This window comes from Apus apus, chromosome Z (genome assembly GCF_020740795.1).
Source record: "Apus apus isolate bApuApu2 chromosome Z, bApuApu2.pri.cur, whole genome shotgun sequence".
Taxonomy (NCBI): domain Eukaryota; kingdom Metazoa; phylum Chordata; class Aves; order Apodiformes; family Apodidae; genus Apus; species Apus apus.
In genome coordinates this window covers 71,466,169-71,484,449 of record NC_067312.1, presented here as the reverse complement: position 1 = coordinate 71,484,449, position 18,281 = coordinate 71,466,169, and the positions used below count along the sequence as shown (strand labels likewise).

The window sequence follows — 18,281 nt, the reverse complement described above, 5'->3', positions numbered from 1 at the left end:
AAGGTCTTAAGGAAATTGGCAATCAGATACTCATGACCTGACCCTTCTCCCCCAAGAACCTAAGTAATGAGTATCCTTGTGAGAATTCAATTCATGGCTATAGATTGAAGAATCACTTTTTTTCCTGACTGACACAACAGCTCACAGAATGGTTATTTGCAAACAAGTACTGCTTTTGCCTCATTAAATTGGAGACAGTTGCAGTTTGCAGGATCAGCAGATGGAAATCTAGGGACAGTGCTGTATAAGCAAAAACAACAGTTTAGCCAGGTAAACAGACCTGGAAGATCCAAAGTCTCAGCTCCAGGAGCAGAGTTGAGCTCAGCAGACAAAGCACTGCTGGGAGGTGTTATCCTATAGGTTCAGTTTACTTCTCCCTTTGAAACAAGCTCCTCACAGACACAAAAAATATTTTACTGCAATAAATGGGTTAACAAGGCTGTAGACAAAAGAAGGTGCATTATGAGAAGAGGACTTGCAAAATCAATGCGGTGGCAGGTACAAAAATTACACAAAATGCTCCTCTGATTTGCAAAAAGGCAGTGGTGAATACAAACCTGTATTTTACTGTCAGAAGCACAGGTAACAGGAATTTGTGCAGCAGTTTTCTCTAATAACCAACAGACCTCAGATACGAGGAAGAAAAGTTAAACCAATATAAAGCACTTGTGCTAAACACAGCTTTATGTTAAGTTTAGGCTCTCCTTATTTTCCTGCATTCTACATTTTTGGACCCAGTTCCTCCTTCCCAGCTGGCATTTAGTTTTGTCCCTGCTCCAGCCCCACAATTTCCAGAGGATGACCAAAACCAAACACAATGGACTGCTCTGCAGAATTTTGAGCACTATTATTCAGTTTATTATATCATTAATATATTTCAAAATAGTGTTACAGATAAACATGCTAATGTTCTTTTTTCATCTTAACTATGTTAATTTTAGGCATAAATGATATGTAAAAAAAGGGCTGAGTCCTATATTTTAATCCACACTCCTTAAAAAAAGACAGCCAAAAATAGGCACCTATATTAATTTATAGTTAGATTTCCAGATGTATGCACAAATTTCTATAACAGTGAATACCGATGCACTGATTGAGGATAAAAATTTTGTCTGTATGAAAAAAATGGTAGTGTGCCTTTTTACATGCTGACAGAATCAATAATAAATTATACATGAGCTATTAATGACATTTTTATAAGCTACAAGGGAAGAAAAGGTTAGCAGCTTGACCACAGGGCTACCTTCTTGCCTAAGGTGAATTACTAGGTTTACATTTGTGAAGAATTCAAAAGAAGGCCCAGTGATTGAGGCATGATGATTGGTCTCAGGTTGAACAAGATCACAACCATTAAGTGCTGTCTCACAGAAATATCAGAAAAGCTGTCACTAGGTAAAGACTTGTGAACTGGGGATGAAAAGTGAAGAAAGACTAATCCATCTCCATGCTATTACTTAAAGTCATCCTTTTTAAATAAAAGTTAGAACTCTATCTTCAAAGACACAGGAGTCACATTCAGGATGCACAGACCCATATCATAATTATATCTGAACATAGAGCTTTCAGGCAGAGATTTAATCTAACTTTCAGATTAAGATTTAATCTACAGTAAAAAGTGTTCTGTTTTAGAACATTTACTGCAAAATACTAGAAAGTGGGTTTTCAACCCATCTTGCTATATATTTATATATATAATCTGTAAAACTCTGAACTGCAAGACTTGCCATTTTGCTCTTTACAAAGGGTTAGCAGTTGTCATGTTGTCTGTGTCTCACCAGAACAAAATAAATCAAATGTAAAAGCAAGTATGTAAATAAAATGAGGCATTTGTGAGCATGAGGAAACATTCTCTATCTGCTTCAGATATGTTGGGTCCTAATCTCCACTAAAACCAGTAGAGAACACAGAGTTCCTGATACTTTTGATTTGGCTTTCTATCTTTTGTTCCCTTTAATTTATTCAGGAAGTAAAAAAAACTAGTAAGATGCTGCTGACAGCTGCAGTTTTGAAAATGTCTCTCCTCTATCAGGTCACATATGAGTAAATTGTCTTTCACAGTGTGTAACTTAACATTTGATCTCCTTGAACACAGGCTTTGTAACCAATAGCTTCTTTATGAGATCAGTTAGCCTGCTGTACGTAAAGGAACATAAATCAACAAGCTCAGGTTAATCTTTACAAACAAGCACAATACAGCAAAACACACTACAAAAATTGGTCTAATAATTACAAACATAATTGTCTGTGAATTACTTGAAATACATTTTTTCCCTTCTAAGTTCTACAAATGCCAAATGCCCTATATGAAACTTCAGTATGCGATGTATGCAGTGTATATGCAGACTGAGAAAATGGGTCCTGGAGGACACTATTTCATCCTAAAAATAAAAATGAACTTCTCATCTGTCCAGCACAATGTTAAACAAAAAACTGCTTTCTAAGAAATCGGCCATCATGACAAATTATCTCTGTGGAATTTGTGTCTAAATTAGAGTAATTTAGGGTTTTATATTAAAGCAACTTTTTTTCTAGTACAGTTTTACCACCTCACCGTCGATATCTTTTAGATATCTAAAAGTAAAGTGATTTTTTTGCAACTATTTTTGCAACTATTACTTGAGATGGAAATAAATAATGTAAATGCCGAGTAAAATATGCAGGATAGAAGAGAAGGAGGGAAGAAGTAAAAAAAAAAAAGCAAAAAACCCAAACCCAAAAAATGTAGGGAGTATAACATTCATTAATATTAGCTTATGGTGCAAAGGGATATCCTTCTTAGTAATCAAAGCCTTTTTAAAGGATTAAAAGAAAATACAATCTGTTTAATTTTTATTTTATAGACTATGAAGATTTTGACATTTCTTTAGGTGCAAATTATGTTTCCAATGACATATTCACTGGGTTTGAAGAAACAAAAAATGGCTAGAGGAAGCCAACACAAATAGAGAAACCAACTAAAAAATCTAGGAAAGACCAACCAGACTCGGTAGGAAGTTTAGCTGAGAAAACTTCAAGCTAAAGACAAAGATGCATGCTTTAACCTGGAAAAGTAATATATCCAGGAAACGTAATATATCCAGGAAACAACCACAGGTTATAGTGCAATCTTCATCAACCTAGCTTTTAATCAAGATAAGCTGTTTGCTTGAATGAGATACTGTAATACAATGGGAAGTAATTAAGAGAATTATCACAGTGAGTGTTACACAGCTGGCCAGAGCAAAGGTCTTTCCAGTGTTTTGTCAGAGAGAAAGCCACATCTAAACTCAGAAGTGGAAGCTTGTTGCTGTGCAAAAGAATCAGTGTGGTAAACAGCACTGGAAAGTTTCTGTCACTTGAGTTGCTACCAGCCACGACAAAACACACGAGAAACATGAAGATTAAGAAGACAACCTGCTAAACATTCATCTTAATCTGACAAAAGCTGTTATAAAATGTGCAACAGCCCCAGGTTTCAAGTCATAACAACACACTTAGCTTGACTGTGCTGCACACTGAACACAAGACTCTGGTCTGCAAGAGTCTGCAGTATCTGGGCTTTGTTGGTTACCACTGATACCAGCCTATTCAATAGCTGAAGATAAGGGCCTTTACCCTAATGTTCAGGATTATAGAATTTTGCTATCAGTAACCCTGCAGGAATCATTTTTCTTAAGAACCAATACTCCTCCTCTTCAATGAAAGGATACTTCTGCAAGAGCTGATACTGCTAAACTCAAGGTCAGCTCTTCTAAACTACATCCTTAATTTCAATTAGGAAGGGAATGCAAACCCATTGTGTTACTGGCTTGTGAATTGTTTTATTTGTTTTCAGTATACCATCAGGTATAGTTACATCTTTTTTATGTCTTATCTTCCTTTCTAAATTACATTTCTATATAAAACCAGACACCAAACCAAATACCTAGCTTTGTAAACATGCATGAAAAGGTATCATAATAAAAGGTGTGGACTGAACACAAAATAAAAAAACTTGCATTAAAACAGACCTGGTTATTATTTACACTAAAAGCAGTTAAACCATAACACCCATGATAAAGTAAGACATACTATTAAAAAAAAAAAAAAGAAAGAAAGAAAGAAAGTTTGGCTGAGTTTTGCCTTTCCAAAAGGATCCCAGGAAAAGTAAACCTCTGACTGTACCTTCTGGTGAACCAAATTATGACCTGCATCTCAAAGAATTCTTTAGAGCAGGCATGTAGCATAAAGCTCTACCTCATAAAATACGTGATAGAGCAGTTCCACTGGTAGGTTTAAAAAGATGAAACTGAAGCATTGTTGTCACAATACATTGCATTTGGGAATTTCTGTGGTCTATCATACATTTAATGAAGAATATTTTTGTATAAGGAGACTAATTCTTGCTAGGTCTATTAATTACAACAGACACCAAAAGGACCATTATGCTGGATACTAAACAAATACAGAGAGTCAGTGCCTTGAAAGCACAAGATCAAACAATACTGTTAGAATGGGTATTATCCCCGGCAGGTTATTGACGACTAGCAGAAGTTTCCTATGTACCTGATAAGTAGTTGTTCTTTAACTATTTGTTGAAGGAGGATGAAACAGAGCAGTGCTGTTTGTTGCACCACTAATGCTATTGTTTCAAAACTGATGAATTACATTCTCAACCAGGGGGTGTTGAAATAAGTCTTCTGTAGTTCATGAAGAAGAGAAAAAAAAGAGAGGGTCCTACTGAATTATTGTTGTCTTGTGGATTGTCAAGTTAGAAGATTTTGCAAAGGAAAGAAGTATCTGAACGTGCAAGCTCAGTGTAAGTGTCTTGACTTCCAGCATTTGTGTCCAGCTTTGCTTTTATTACAGCCTCTTGGGACACATCAAATGGGTGTGAAATACAAGCAGCAACAGAAGGATGGTCTGCTTTTCCTTTATGCATCCTATGGCAATATGTTTGTCTTCCACATAAATACGAGGATTTGCTATCTCTGCCTAATGCATCTTCATACTCTCAAGCTCTCAAGTCATAGCAAAGTACAACAGATTTGAAAAGAAGTAGAGGGAACAACAGAACACCAGCAAGCCAGGTACAAAGATACAGATAATTTGACTCCTTAGAGAGAACACCAGTTTATTTATGGAACAAGATAACATATATATAGACACTGCTTCATTAAGTGATTTGATTTCTTTTTTTTCTTCTTGAATGGTTGGAACCCCATGCTATTTGTTAATCTTTGTGTGGCTCTATTAAACTCAAAGAAAAATTATTAAATAATTCCATCTCTGTTAAACTATCTTTGTTTTTAAGTAGAGTAAAAAGAAACAGACTATTCATGGGAGGGCATTAAGCTTCGTATTTCCAGCTTGGACTGGAAACGAATTTAAAATCAGAATCTTACCATTTAATCTATATCTGAGAAAGACTCTTGATTATTTAAGCAGAGACTTAATTATAATTAAAAAAACTTTACAGTTCCCTAAGGATATGAATTTCCTTGATTTGCAAAGTTAGTAATATGTAGATAACGCACCAACAAACTTTTCAAAATTTTATACTAGTCAATTCTGTTGCACCTAACCTTCAGTGTGGTCATTAGGTATTCTACTTTTTGCTCAATCACCAAAATTAGTAATCAGCAACAGTCTTATCAAAGCATAAATCCATTATGATCATACCACCATTATTCTGTCACTTCACTGAAAATATAATGTCTCATTTAGAGGCAACCACATTCAGCTACATTTGTTCATATATTGGAGGCTATCCATAAGAAGGTGTATGCACAGGTATAAGCCGTTTTGATAATTTTCATAGTAATATTTAAAAGTAAAAGCTTATTAATTCTTCTTATTGTGACATTGAAAAAAAATGTATTAAAGTACAAGAAACATACTGATATTTGTGCTGTAAATGCATTTTTACCCCATGGAACCTGGTTTAACAGAGTAAAAGCAGTTTGGCAACTACTGATCTTTTACAGGCCTAAAATGACCAGGCTACAGAGGGGAAAAACAGGGATCCATAACAAGCTTCAGAAAAATGCTATCTACAGCTCTAAGGGAAAGGGAAAAGCAATTACTTGTTGGGATGTACCACTACCAATTATCGCTTGACAAATAAATAAAATAAAAATTTAAGCTTGAAGTTAATAAAAAATGGTCAAGTTCTAAAACTCCTTAAAATGGACTTTAAAAGAGAAGTTTTCACAGTGGAACAGTCAGGTGCTGTTATAAAAGGCACTTTTTAAAATAACTTTGATCAAAGCTTATTAACCAGCAACATCAAGCCATTAGTGGTTTGGACGACACAAGAGATCTAATTAAATTTAAAGGTCCACAGCCTCCTGAAGGCACAGCATAGAAACCCCAAGGCAAGAATCTGAATGAGGGGGATGAGAACATTTGCATAGTAAACCAGTGGAAAGTGGCAAGGTGCTTGCTCTTATTTATTTTGGACATTATAGAGAGTGTATTAAAACCATTTTTAATCTTTCCTCATATTGAAGCACATAGAGAAGTATGAGAGTTGAAAGTCTAACAATTCACTTAACATGGAATATTTCCATACATGTGAAAAGAAACACAGAACATAAAATTTCATTTAATCCAACAGGATGAGAGATCCCTCTTTTCCCCAAGGAGCAGGAACTTCCACCAATTTCAATGTGAAAGATGACAGGGCAAGATAAAATAAAATGGAGAGAAAGTAAGCTGAATGTAGATTGGTGTCTAGCAGCCTTGTTTTGTCCACAGAGATCCACATATGGTAGGGTTATAACTGAAAATAACAATAAATTGCAAAACCATTTATTCCATTGCTTATCCTGCACCTGCTATATTATCCTTCATTTCTATTCTAGATTTCAGTATATAACATCTTTCCCTACAGTTTCATCCTATATCTGGGAAGAGGACTAACTTTCTCTTCACTGGTCATTTTACAAACACTGTGAAGTGGGAAACTATTATCCTTCATCTATCTTTCAGAGAGCCCGAAGAGCCAACTGCATCCTGGGCTGCATCAAAAGAAGTGTGGCCAGCAGGGCCAGGGAGGGGATTCTGCCCCTCTGCTCTGCTCTGGTGAGACCCCACCTGGAATAATGAGTACAGTTCTGGAGACCTCAGCACAAGAAAGATATAGACCTGTCGGAAAGGAAAGGGTCCAGAGAAGGGTCACCAAGATGATCAAAGGGCTGGAGCAGCTCTCCTATGAAGACAGGCTGAGAGAGTTGGGGCTGTTCAGCCTAGAGAAGACAAGGCTCCAGAGAGACCTTATAGCACCTTCCAGTGCCTGAAGGGGCTCCAGGAAAGCTGGGGAGGGACTTTTCATCAGAGAAGACGGTGATAGGACGAGAGGTAATGGTTTTAAACTGAGACAGGGGAGATTTAGGTTAGATATCAGGAAGAAATTCTTCACCACCAGGGTGGTGAGGAACTGGAATGGGTTGCTCAGGGAGGTTGTTGATGACCCATCCCTGGAGGTTTTTAAGGCCAGGTTGGATGAGGTTTTGTGCAACCTGATCTAGTGGTGGGGTTCCCTGCTCATGGCAGGGGGTTGAAGCTTGGTGATCTTTAAGTTCCCTTCCAACACTAATGATTCTATGATTCAACCTCCTGAGAAAGATGCAGAAAGGGTGGTTGTTTCTCCAATCCTTACCACTGTTTTAAAGGCTTCCTGATATGTGTCCCATTGATGTATTTTTCAGCTAATAAAAGAGTTTCATTCATATGATAAAGACATGATTGTAATTGTGACATCAAACGATGTGTTCTTAGTCCGATAATCTCCCTGTCCTTTTAGGTCTCCCAGCAGAAAGGACTCAATAGCTATAGCAAATAATAACTAAAATTTAGCACTGAGAAGAAAAAAGAGGAATCAGTAACAGCGGGTTTGTGTTCAGTATTGTCTTTAATCCAGAATGAGGTTTCTGAACTCTGAAATGACAGAAACTTCTTGCAGCCATGTGGTGGCACCTGCTGAGTCACCATGTCACTCCTGTGGGCTAAGAGAAAAACAGATTTGGCAATTTCCAGCTTTTTTAAAAAGAAAAAAGAAACAAACAAAAAAAAACTCAACAGTCAAGCTGAAAAACAAACAAACAGACAAACAAACCCAAAAAGCAAGAAACCACCAAACAGCTATTGGATTTAAGAGTTGAACTGCAAGACGAAACACATGAGGAAGACAGGAAAACACAAGACAGCACATCAGCCATCTGAAGTGTGAGGCACCTGCAATGTTGCTGGAACATTGTTGAAGTATCAGTAGTGAAAGAAACAACTATATCTGGTTACAGTGGCCCAGCTAAATCGTAACAAACCTGGCGTAAAACAAATAACAAAACAAACCAAAAGCAACCTCCCCCTGCTCCCAGGAATTATTGAGATCTCCCCATTCATGAAAAACTGCTAACAAGTAGGAGGATTTCCTTCCTGTCCTCCTACCAGAGCAGAAACTCTCTCAAACAAGAGCTCACAGACATTTATAAGGACCTGACACATCATATATAGCTGATGCTTAAAAACTTACTACACTACATTGAAAATGGGAGTTCTGTCACATAAGTTTCCCTCATGCTCGTGCCATAATGGGCAAAGTTGTTGTATAGAAAGATATACAGTATTACTTAAAAGTCGTACTACTTCTGAAAGTTGTACTCCCCATATACATCAGTTTTTTTCCCAAGTGCTTGACATTAAAATGCCTACTAATTACATTTTAATTTGTTCTTTTACAATACAAAGTATTAACTACATGGTGTCCAAATTAGAGACAATACTTAACCATGCTTCAGTTGATTTTGGCTTTCAGCTATTAAGTAGAAAATGCTGACGAAAAGCAAACTATAAATCATATCTATAAATGGCACTGTAAGTGCCCCAAACCTAAGTTTTTAGGTAAACTTTTAGGTTACAGTTCAACTGTTATTTTAGGAAAAAGGGCCTCCACACAAAATTTATCTGAAACTGAAAAAATAAATGTAATCAACTGCTGTGCAGAGGTTGAAAACCCACCTGCTCCTCGAGTATTCATGCATGAGCAAAACCATATTTGTAGAAGACTCAAGAAACAGTTTTATTCTGCAATTTAACCACTGTTATAGAGGAAAAGTTCTCATAGTAACAGTCATTTGCAATGCCTGACATCACATAGGTTTTGTACTTCTTCTAAGTTCATGCTTATATGAACAAGATCTTGCCTTTTTATTAAAAGCATGCCATTGTGATTTCAACACTAGCAGTGGCAGCATAACCTGCTACAAACTGTTCCAATAGTTAATTTTCCTGTCAAGAATAATGTCCCACTTTCGACTTTATCTAATCTCAATTTTCAGTTTTTCAAGTTCACCTGTATCTCTTGGAGGGAAAGACCATCAACAATGACATCATTTTGCATCATAGTATCTTCCAGGCCATGAAAACAACAATCATTTAAGATCCTTCCCAGCATTTCATTAAAAAAATCTGCTAATCCCTCCACTGTTACCACAAAGTCACTCTGCTAATATTTACAACTTTCTTCAAATGCCAATGTCCAAACTTGACACAGCACTGCATCAAGGAGCAAAATAGTATCTTGACTCAAAATTCCACAGTCGCTTTTGGCATAACTTTGCAAATCTGCTTATTTTCCCACTCAATGTTTTCTTTAATTATTTTTTTTTTCTTTTTTTTTTTTTTCCTATTGAAAATCACTGCTTCTTCAGACAACAGTCCATATGCTACTTAATTTCCAAAGCAGACTTACACGAGGCCAGTGATGCCCTATCAGGTGAGGCAGGTAGCACTGGGAAGTCACAACCTGATGAGAGGTCAGGCAGAAGACAACTGAACTAACGTGGCTAAGCTCAAACTGGTTCCTGTAAGGATAGGCAGGACACGGCCTCCCTCCCAGCATATGCAGCAGAGTGCAAATGTTATCCAACTAGCTCTTGGCTTTGCTAGATGGGCCCATCTGGGGAAGATACCAAAAATCGCTGGAGGTAGTCAGCTTTATGTGGCAGAAGGAGCTAGACACAGCAAAGTTGAGATATTGTTGGTTTTCTCAAGTGAAATATAGCTGTCAAAGGACTGGGAATCATGGCATTAAACTGTGTTAGAAGGCATAAGTTTTGTTTATAGTTGGTGCATCACACAACACAAATTGTTTTCTATAAATTATCTTCAGTTTCACACTCCACGAATATGATGACTTGATAACTTCCTATTTACATTTTGAGACAGATAGATTACCTCATTTGTGGATATATTTATCATGTGTTATATTAATTTTCATGTTCTAATTTGTTGAATGAAATGTGGTGGAGCATATCTTATGGAAGTCATTCTGTTACTTTACAGCCAGCTGGTAATCTTATGACAGAAGACATGAGTATCTAGTCTGCAACCTTCAGTTTCTGCTCCTTTACAAAGATTGTAATTAAGAATTCTTGTTCTTTTTCTCAATATTTTTCTTCACTGAGTCTGGTTCCAATATTTGCATCAGATCAACACCAGACTGAAACACCCATAACTGAATGAGCTGCTTCATTTACTTTTGGTAAATATTTACAACTTTTTTCCAAATCCTCTGGAATTACCTCAGTGCACTGAAAATTCTAGAAGAAAATTTATTTGTGGTTAAGAAAAATCCTCAGCCAGCTTTTTAAACTCTGCAGTTCAATGTATCCTGACTGGCTAATTTTAAACTGTCTAGATTTCACAGCTGCTGTTTCATGTCCCTCTTAGTTGCTACAAAATAACTACTTATGATGCAACTACGCCTAGTTTCCCCATCTAAACACAAACCAAAAGCACTTATTGACCACAGCTGCTTTTCAAATACTAGCTAATTTTTAATCATTGCCCTAATAAGCCAAGAAGACCTGCATATGTGTTCTAAACTGACTGGAAGACTGGTCATTGGTCTTGTGCCTTCTGGCCTGAGATTTCCTCCGCCTTTATATTGTGTGGCTTTCTTCACCCATCTCCTGCAGTTCCTACTTCTCATTTATGACCACCAGCATCAGCTTCCCACTTTTTATATTTTGGATGTGCACATATAGAAATGCACAGTTTTTATGTGTATAGCTGTACATATAAACACCTGCCTTCACTTTCCTTTCAAGTAGTTTCTAAAACATGCATTTTTTCATATGATTGTGGCATTCACTAATACCTGTTAAAATATTCTCAAAGATCTTGCAATCCTCATTGACTGCTGTAACACACACAATGACACTTCAAATCCAAAAGGAAAATAAATGCAATGTTGGACTAAGAGATAGGAAAACTAAGCTAGACAGAAAAAATCCGAACATTATCTGTTTTACCTTTTATGCCTCACAGTCCTTGACGCTTGATGTTTCTGAGCTTCATTATCCACTCATGTCACTACCCCTGAATCATTCTCTTCTTCACAGAAACACAGGCTGTTTCAAGTCCCTTTTTTCATGTGAAAATCATAGACCATGTTAACATATTCAGCTCCTATCTGTGCTTTTCTGTTGTTCATGGAAAGAGAACGCTGTGTACTGACAAAGAGTATAAACTGACTTAAGTAACACTCATTGTGCAGGTTCAAGAACACCATTACCTTTAAAACCTTATGTGTTACCCAAAGGATTAAGTTTATAGTCTTCATACGACCTGTAAATTTTGCAGTTGACAGAATTCCCTAGTCATTATAAAAATACTGAGTGTAGAATCCCTCAAAGGCAACAGAAAGCTCATTTGTGTTTACAAGTAAAAAAAAAAAACACAGTTATAATTTTTATTCTATAACATTGATCAGTCCAGTCCCTTGTGATTGTTTGAACAGGGCAGTGGGAATTTGTTTTACTTTTTAAATACATATGTCTACCTCAAAACTCTCAGTAAATTCAATTGAACGTAGCAAAAAAAAAAAAAAAGACAATAATAGAAGCAACACCTTTCACTTCTCCTTGCTTTTTAACTAAAGTATTGTCAGTAAAGTATTTCTCCCCATGAAACCTGAACTGAACAAAGGCCACTTGAAAGGAAAGATTTCTGAAGAGCATAGTGCAACAGAAAATGATTTTTTTATGACTGTAGATTTCTCTACTTGTCTGAAGCTCTGCCTACCCTATATTACACCAGAAAGTCCTCAACATAAAAAGACCTCATATGAGTTACAGAGCTGAACACCACCAGCATTATCAAGGACTTGAACACTCCTGGTTCCCACTATGCACAGTAAACTGTTGTAACAAGTCGTTGTCTTGATTATCTTTACCTATGATGAAAAGAGAAGGCTCCAGTGAGAGAACCCATACAAATTTTGCAGACCTGAAGGGAAGTTTATACATATAAGTAACTTTACGGCAGTTTTAAACTTTTGGTCCTGCATGTTCCTACTAGTTTGCCAAAATATGACAAAATTTCTTTACATTTACAGTGTTGTAGAACAGGCAAATGCTGTACCTCATACACTTGACAAATCTCTAGTCCCAGAAAATTAGTTAAATTTCATGAGGCCAAAAAATTCACTGAAAAACTGAAATTCATTCTGCTGTAAAGATATTTTTATTCCATATAGGCACACAGCTCTTTTTATAGCTATTAAACCTCCCCTCTTTCCCCTTTTTAAACACTATTGAAACTGTCAGGAACTGCATTTTCCACTTTAGCAATCATCGCATACACGTCATGATTCCTAGAATTTAAAGTGGAACTGTTGATGGTTTAGATACTGTTAGACTGTCATTAGTTCAGCAAAGGATGCAATTTGTCATTTTGGAAGAAATGACAGTTCCTTCACTCGTACAACATGCTTTTAAACTTCCTCTCTCTAATTTGAAAATGCCAGTATTATATTTGGCTTCAAGAGCGATTTTTAAGGCTTGCAGGTTGGCTTGTCACAGAGCAATTTGTCAGGTAGTATTTTGTCTTCATTAAGGTTTATTCATATAAAGTGATTGGCATGTCCTTGATATTCCCCAAAGACAACACATTCTGTCTTACCTGATGGTAATGAGGCCTGTGTTAAATTTTCACTTTCCTCCTCAGTGCTACCATCATAGTCATTTCCTCTCCCTTTAGCCATCTGAGTGGTAGTTACACTATCCCTAGAGGGGGGGGCGGGGGGGGGGGGGGGGGAAGGAAAAAAAAAGGCACATATTTTTGCCATCTGTTATTCACTTAACATATTGATATACAAGGCCAAACAATAAAAGGTACGTTAAGATATTAAAAAAGCCAAATAACAAGCAAATTAAGGTGTTTTGTAGCATTACAATGATTTGTTTTCTCTGCATACTTTTGAAATAAACAGTACATAGTAACATTTAGACTAGTATATTTTTGTTTCTCAAGGGACAAAAGGAATCTAATAATTCAGAGAGAATGCATATGAAAGTAACACCTCTGTAAATGGCAGAGACATACTCTGATCAGAACATCAACTGCAATATAACAGAAAAATGAAAAGGAAAGTTCTTGGATACAGCACCTAAAGCTTTATGCTGCTACTTGCAGTGACATCACAGAGAACCCTCTGCTTTCATGAGTAACAGTATTTTTTTTTGATAACCAAGCACTTAGGCAGGAAGAACTGCAACTCACTGTTATAGCCAAGGAAATGGAAAATAAACTAAACTAAAATATGCATCAGGTATGACACTAAGTAATTCAGGAAAAGGAAGAAATACCTTGTACATTTGGCATCTGCTGCAGATTCTTTAGCTTCGTTCAGTAACTTCTGTAAGTTTCTTATCTTTGCCTTCTTTTCATTCAGCACCAAAATAAATCGGCTATAAAGATCTACCTCTAGCTCTTCTTTAGCTTCCACACATTTTTCCAGCCTGTAATGTAAAATTAGCCGTCAGACTATTTCTTTTTAAAATTCTGTGTTTCCTGGAAGACAATTTCGCAGCAAAGCCAGCTTCTTATTACAGGAATCCCCATACCAAACCACGCATGACTAGTCCAGCATCTTGTGTCTGAAATAGGCCAGAAGAAGCTTCTTTTTTTTTTTTTTCATAGAATAATGCAGTGAATTTTGCTACCAAAAGGGAAAAGTTTCCAAAGGGAAATATTCTTTTAATGCCTTTTTTGCTACGTACTTGCACATGTGCATCTGAGGAAACCAAAATTTAAATAGGCAACTGTTATTTAGTTTCAATGGTGAATTCAGCATAGTGGGCATACCTTAGCAAGGTGTACATAATGAGATTACAAATAGATATGATTAAGCTTGACAGGTCCCAAATCAGGACCACACAGTCTGACCTGAGGTATATTTGAACAGAAAACAAAACAAGCAAACCAAAAAAATAAATAAGAAAAAGGCAACTCCATTCCAGGATGGGCTGAGATGAACACCAAATACCTGGGCACCTGGAACAAGCTCCAGGATTCTTTCCTTGCCAGGACTCCCCAGGCAGACATGGGTGATACAGACCTTTGCCAAACTTTTTTCCATCATTACTCTTGCAAGTCTTGCTCTGGTCTCCATGCAAGTCTTGCTCTGGTGAGCTGGCAAGGTACAGAAACCAGTTTCTGGCAAAGCTCAGCAGGACACTGCAGCAACACCTGATGGCAGCTATAACCCCTTACAGGCCTTCAGACAAATACAATGCTAGTAGCTCCAGTGCTGCAGACTCAATTTGGAACTACACAGATGCAGAGCAGAGATCTTGGTTCACTTGCAGCCACCACTGAGCAAGAATATTTTTTTTTTTCCCCTGAACCCATCAGAATTACTTGGTAGAGGACACTTACAACATATTAAAAAATGTTTTAAAAGCTCTCAATATCTTCAGAGCAAAATCTTCTTCAGGTTTTTAAAGGTTTAATGTGCACCTGTAGGTGTTTCAATGTCAATAAAACAAAGCACAATGGAAACATAAAATAAAGAATATGGATCTATATCATCTCATAAGCAGAGCAAAACTGGAACACAGGCAAACATAAGCACAATAAAAGAAGTGACTTTCAGCAAATGCGGTGTTATATTTACTTCTTGTACTTCATAACTTTTTGGTCGTTGGGTTAAACCACAAGCATTTCAATAGCTATGCTCACAACAAGCAAATAAACATTTTGGTAATCTTATTGATCATGGTAACGACAATATAGCAAATAGTCATAACTTATAAACAACATTTTTTTAACTAACCTGTGCAAAGTTGGTAAAAAATTTCAGAAGGCTGCCTTTGTTATTAAACCCAAATGCACAGTAGTCTTTAAAAATATTAATTTGTAATTTATTTTGTTCATAGATCAAAACCATATATGATGGAAGAAGAAAGGCAATAGAAAATAATCTCAAGAAGTATTAAGTCTACTGTGCAACGCTTTGGGGATATGCTTGATAGTTGATAAATAATTCATCTAATTTAAATGCAAATGGCAGAATATTATTACCATATAGATCGGTTCAATAATTCCTAAATGAAAGACCATATGTACTAATCAACTACCAGGAGACTTCACATCTACAAAAGGAAAGTTAACTCTTTTGTGGGGAACAAACAGACAATTCACAAAGAAGCATAAATCCTAACACAGGGTCCTGAAGTGCCCTGACCAGTGCTTGGAAGGAGAACACCTTCTACTTATTAAGTAGAAATCAGCCATTAAAAAAATATATGAAAATACAAAAATAAATGCAGCTGTTGGGAAAATTGCCTTTTTACATACTTGAAACCAATTATGTCTATGCACATAAAAATGGAAAACAAGGATATTGTGTAAAATATAGTAACCCTGATAGTATCAAACCCTGTAGAAAAGTCCCCTCTCCCACACACAAAACAATGATAACTAAAGAAAGTGCTTATTACTCTGCCTTTATTTTGCCAGTGGACTGGTTTGTGTCAGAGCAGCTGAGGCTGGTTTAGTTACATTCAGAAATTTTGCTGACTAGGCCAAAAAGATGTCATATAAGAGAACTTCAGTGAGGCCCTTGAATCCTGCAAAGACATCCAGTGATGAAAATCCACATAACTTTAACCTCTCCATGAAGTAAAGTTGATGATGCCTAGACATGGAGAAGAATACCATAGAAACCTATTGCAAGATTAGCCAATTTCATTAGCCTCTGAAGCAAAATATTAGCATCTCAAAATTTACATACTGACCATATACATAGATTAGAACACTAACTCTTCCCTGTATGCAAAAATCAATTAGGGTTATGCCATTAGTTAATCTTGTATGATTGTTTTCATTTACATGCATACCTGTTTGGATTTTTTCCTGTTCTTTGAATTAGCCCATAAATAATTCCAGACATAACTATGACATTAATTAGGCATAACATTCAATCAGTGTAAAATCGTATTACATTAATGCTATATTTGTAAGTTATGAGCCTTTAAAAATTATACTCTTATATAGTGTAAGATGACACTAAAAACCAGAATAGTAAAAAGGAACAGTCCTCTGCTGCCTGGGAACAGGGATGCATTAATTATGCAGAATGTATGTGTGCATGGGGTGGCTCTGGCTGTAACTCTGCACAGCCTTTAGGATTCACTCAGGCATGCACTACCTGAATTACGTGACCACTAAGCAAAGCTGGCTGGATTTCATTCCAATACCTCATCGGTTACAAATACAAACTTTAATTGCAATTTGTCACATGCTTGTGCCTGTGTGTGATTTGTCTCACTAAAATACCATCTCCCCAGGCCATATAAAGAAGCTGTTCATCTCAAAGACAACTTCAAGTGCAACGAAAATAAATGCAAGTTAGTGGCTAAGAGTACTGCAAGTCTTATTTGCATCTGCTTTCCAACTTCTGTATTCTTACATCTCTCTGCTATGTGAGTGCAATGCTTTTAATGTCCCAGTCACACCAAAGTTGATAGCCACCAAAGAGCTTGCACAGACTACTCAAAGGAGCTAGTATTAGGAATGGTTACAATCAGTAATTGAAAAAAATAAGGTAACCGTCCAGTTTTTAAGTGCTGCCTAAAAGTGGAGCAATGATACAGGCTTCACAGAGGTTAACGTTAACTGTGTAAATTAATGGCATTTATAGATTTTTCACACTTGAACACAAGAAAGAAAAAATTCAACATCTCTGCTATTTATCATTGTCCTCAGTGGTTTAAAATAATTACTGATCTTATAGCACTGCTCTATTACCTTTTAGATTCACCCTTCCCCCAATATGGGTAAGGGTATTGAATCTTGATGAGTTCATGCTGAGCAGTCAGCTTCATGCACCAAGCTACCTAGCCTGAATTTTTATAAGCTGTTTATGGTTTAAATACACTGTCACTACAGTTGGCCACAAAATAAATTAGCAGCTATTTTAATTTTTGGCTGTCTGCACTAATTCTAGATGTTTCTTACCAAACCCATACCACACCCAAATCAGAAATTTAACTTGTTTTTTATTGGAAAAGGAATTATTTTCCTCCAGATTATTGTTACTTGACCCTTACCAGCTTAATTATCTGTAAGAAATAAACCAAATAGCTATTCTCTGATACTGTACTCATCCATCCCAGAGTTACACACAAACACACACACACACACACGCTCCCTCCAGGCACCCACTTGCAGAATAATACTTTTGAAAATTTCCATAGCCTTTGTATTCGGATCTTGCCAGATAGCATCTTAGTATTTTTTATGTTTTTATGTTTTTAGATAAAGTGCTGAACAGTCTAGCTAGCCAATAATTCTCATACCTATGGGTTACTATCTAAAAGTAGGGAAATGTCCAGTCAGGTAAAAATCCTACATTTGGGTCATCACAATAAGCAAGATTATGAGAATTAAGGGAGTTATAGTTTAAACCAGAAGCACTCTCAACACTTCAGATGCTGCACAGCTTAGAATAGATTGAATAAATATTTTAGCAATTTGATGTTGCAGGGGATTTCTCTTCAAAGGGATTTTTGGCCTGCTCCAGCCTTTCACCTTTACATGAACCTGAAGTGCAGAGGTAAGCAGCAAAAAACATTTCTGCAGCTGGCACAGGGCTGCCAGCAGCAAGCTGTTTTCAGCTGAACAAATTATCTCATCTAAGTTGAGGCAATTGATAGCAGCAGATCAGGGCTGGTATTCAGCCTAAAGCTTACTCACTAGGCAGCTCTGCCTTCCTGAATTAAATCTGCTTGCCATTTTACAGACCAAAGAGAAAGTAAAACAAGTTTACACCTCAAGAGACCCTGAAGAGGTTCAGGGCAATGCTGCTGAGCTGAGCTCACAAAATTACAACGATGGTCTAGAAAATTACAGTAAGGAAATTGAAATGGGTAGATTTATTTATTCCATCTAGTGCCCCATGCTTAAACAGAACAAACACAGCTTTTGGAAGTCAGCATATTATGTCCTAATTCTAATGAGGTTCTGAAGAG

At 36.7% G+C, this 18,281-nt stretch overlaps 1 protein-coding gene across 4 annotated transcripts in view; it reads right to left on the bottom strand.

The window, feature by feature from the left end:
• The window catches only part of XRCC4 (X-ray repair cross complementing 4), a 180,785-nt gene that overhangs the window by 84,099 nt on the left and 78,405 nt on the right, over window positions 1–18,281 (bottom strand). For all 4 annotated transcript variants that reach the window (XM_051643409.1, XM_051643410.1, XM_051643408.1 and 1 more), the window contains exons 5-6: window positions 13,614–13,766; window positions 12,928–13,031 (exon numbers count right to left, since the gene is read on the bottom strand). In XM_051643409.1, coding sequence (XP_051499369.1) covers window positions 12,928–13,031; window positions 13,614–13,766 — 257 coding nt within the window. The remainder of the gene's footprint in view (window positions 1–12,927; window positions 13,032–13,613; window positions 13,767–18,281) is intronic.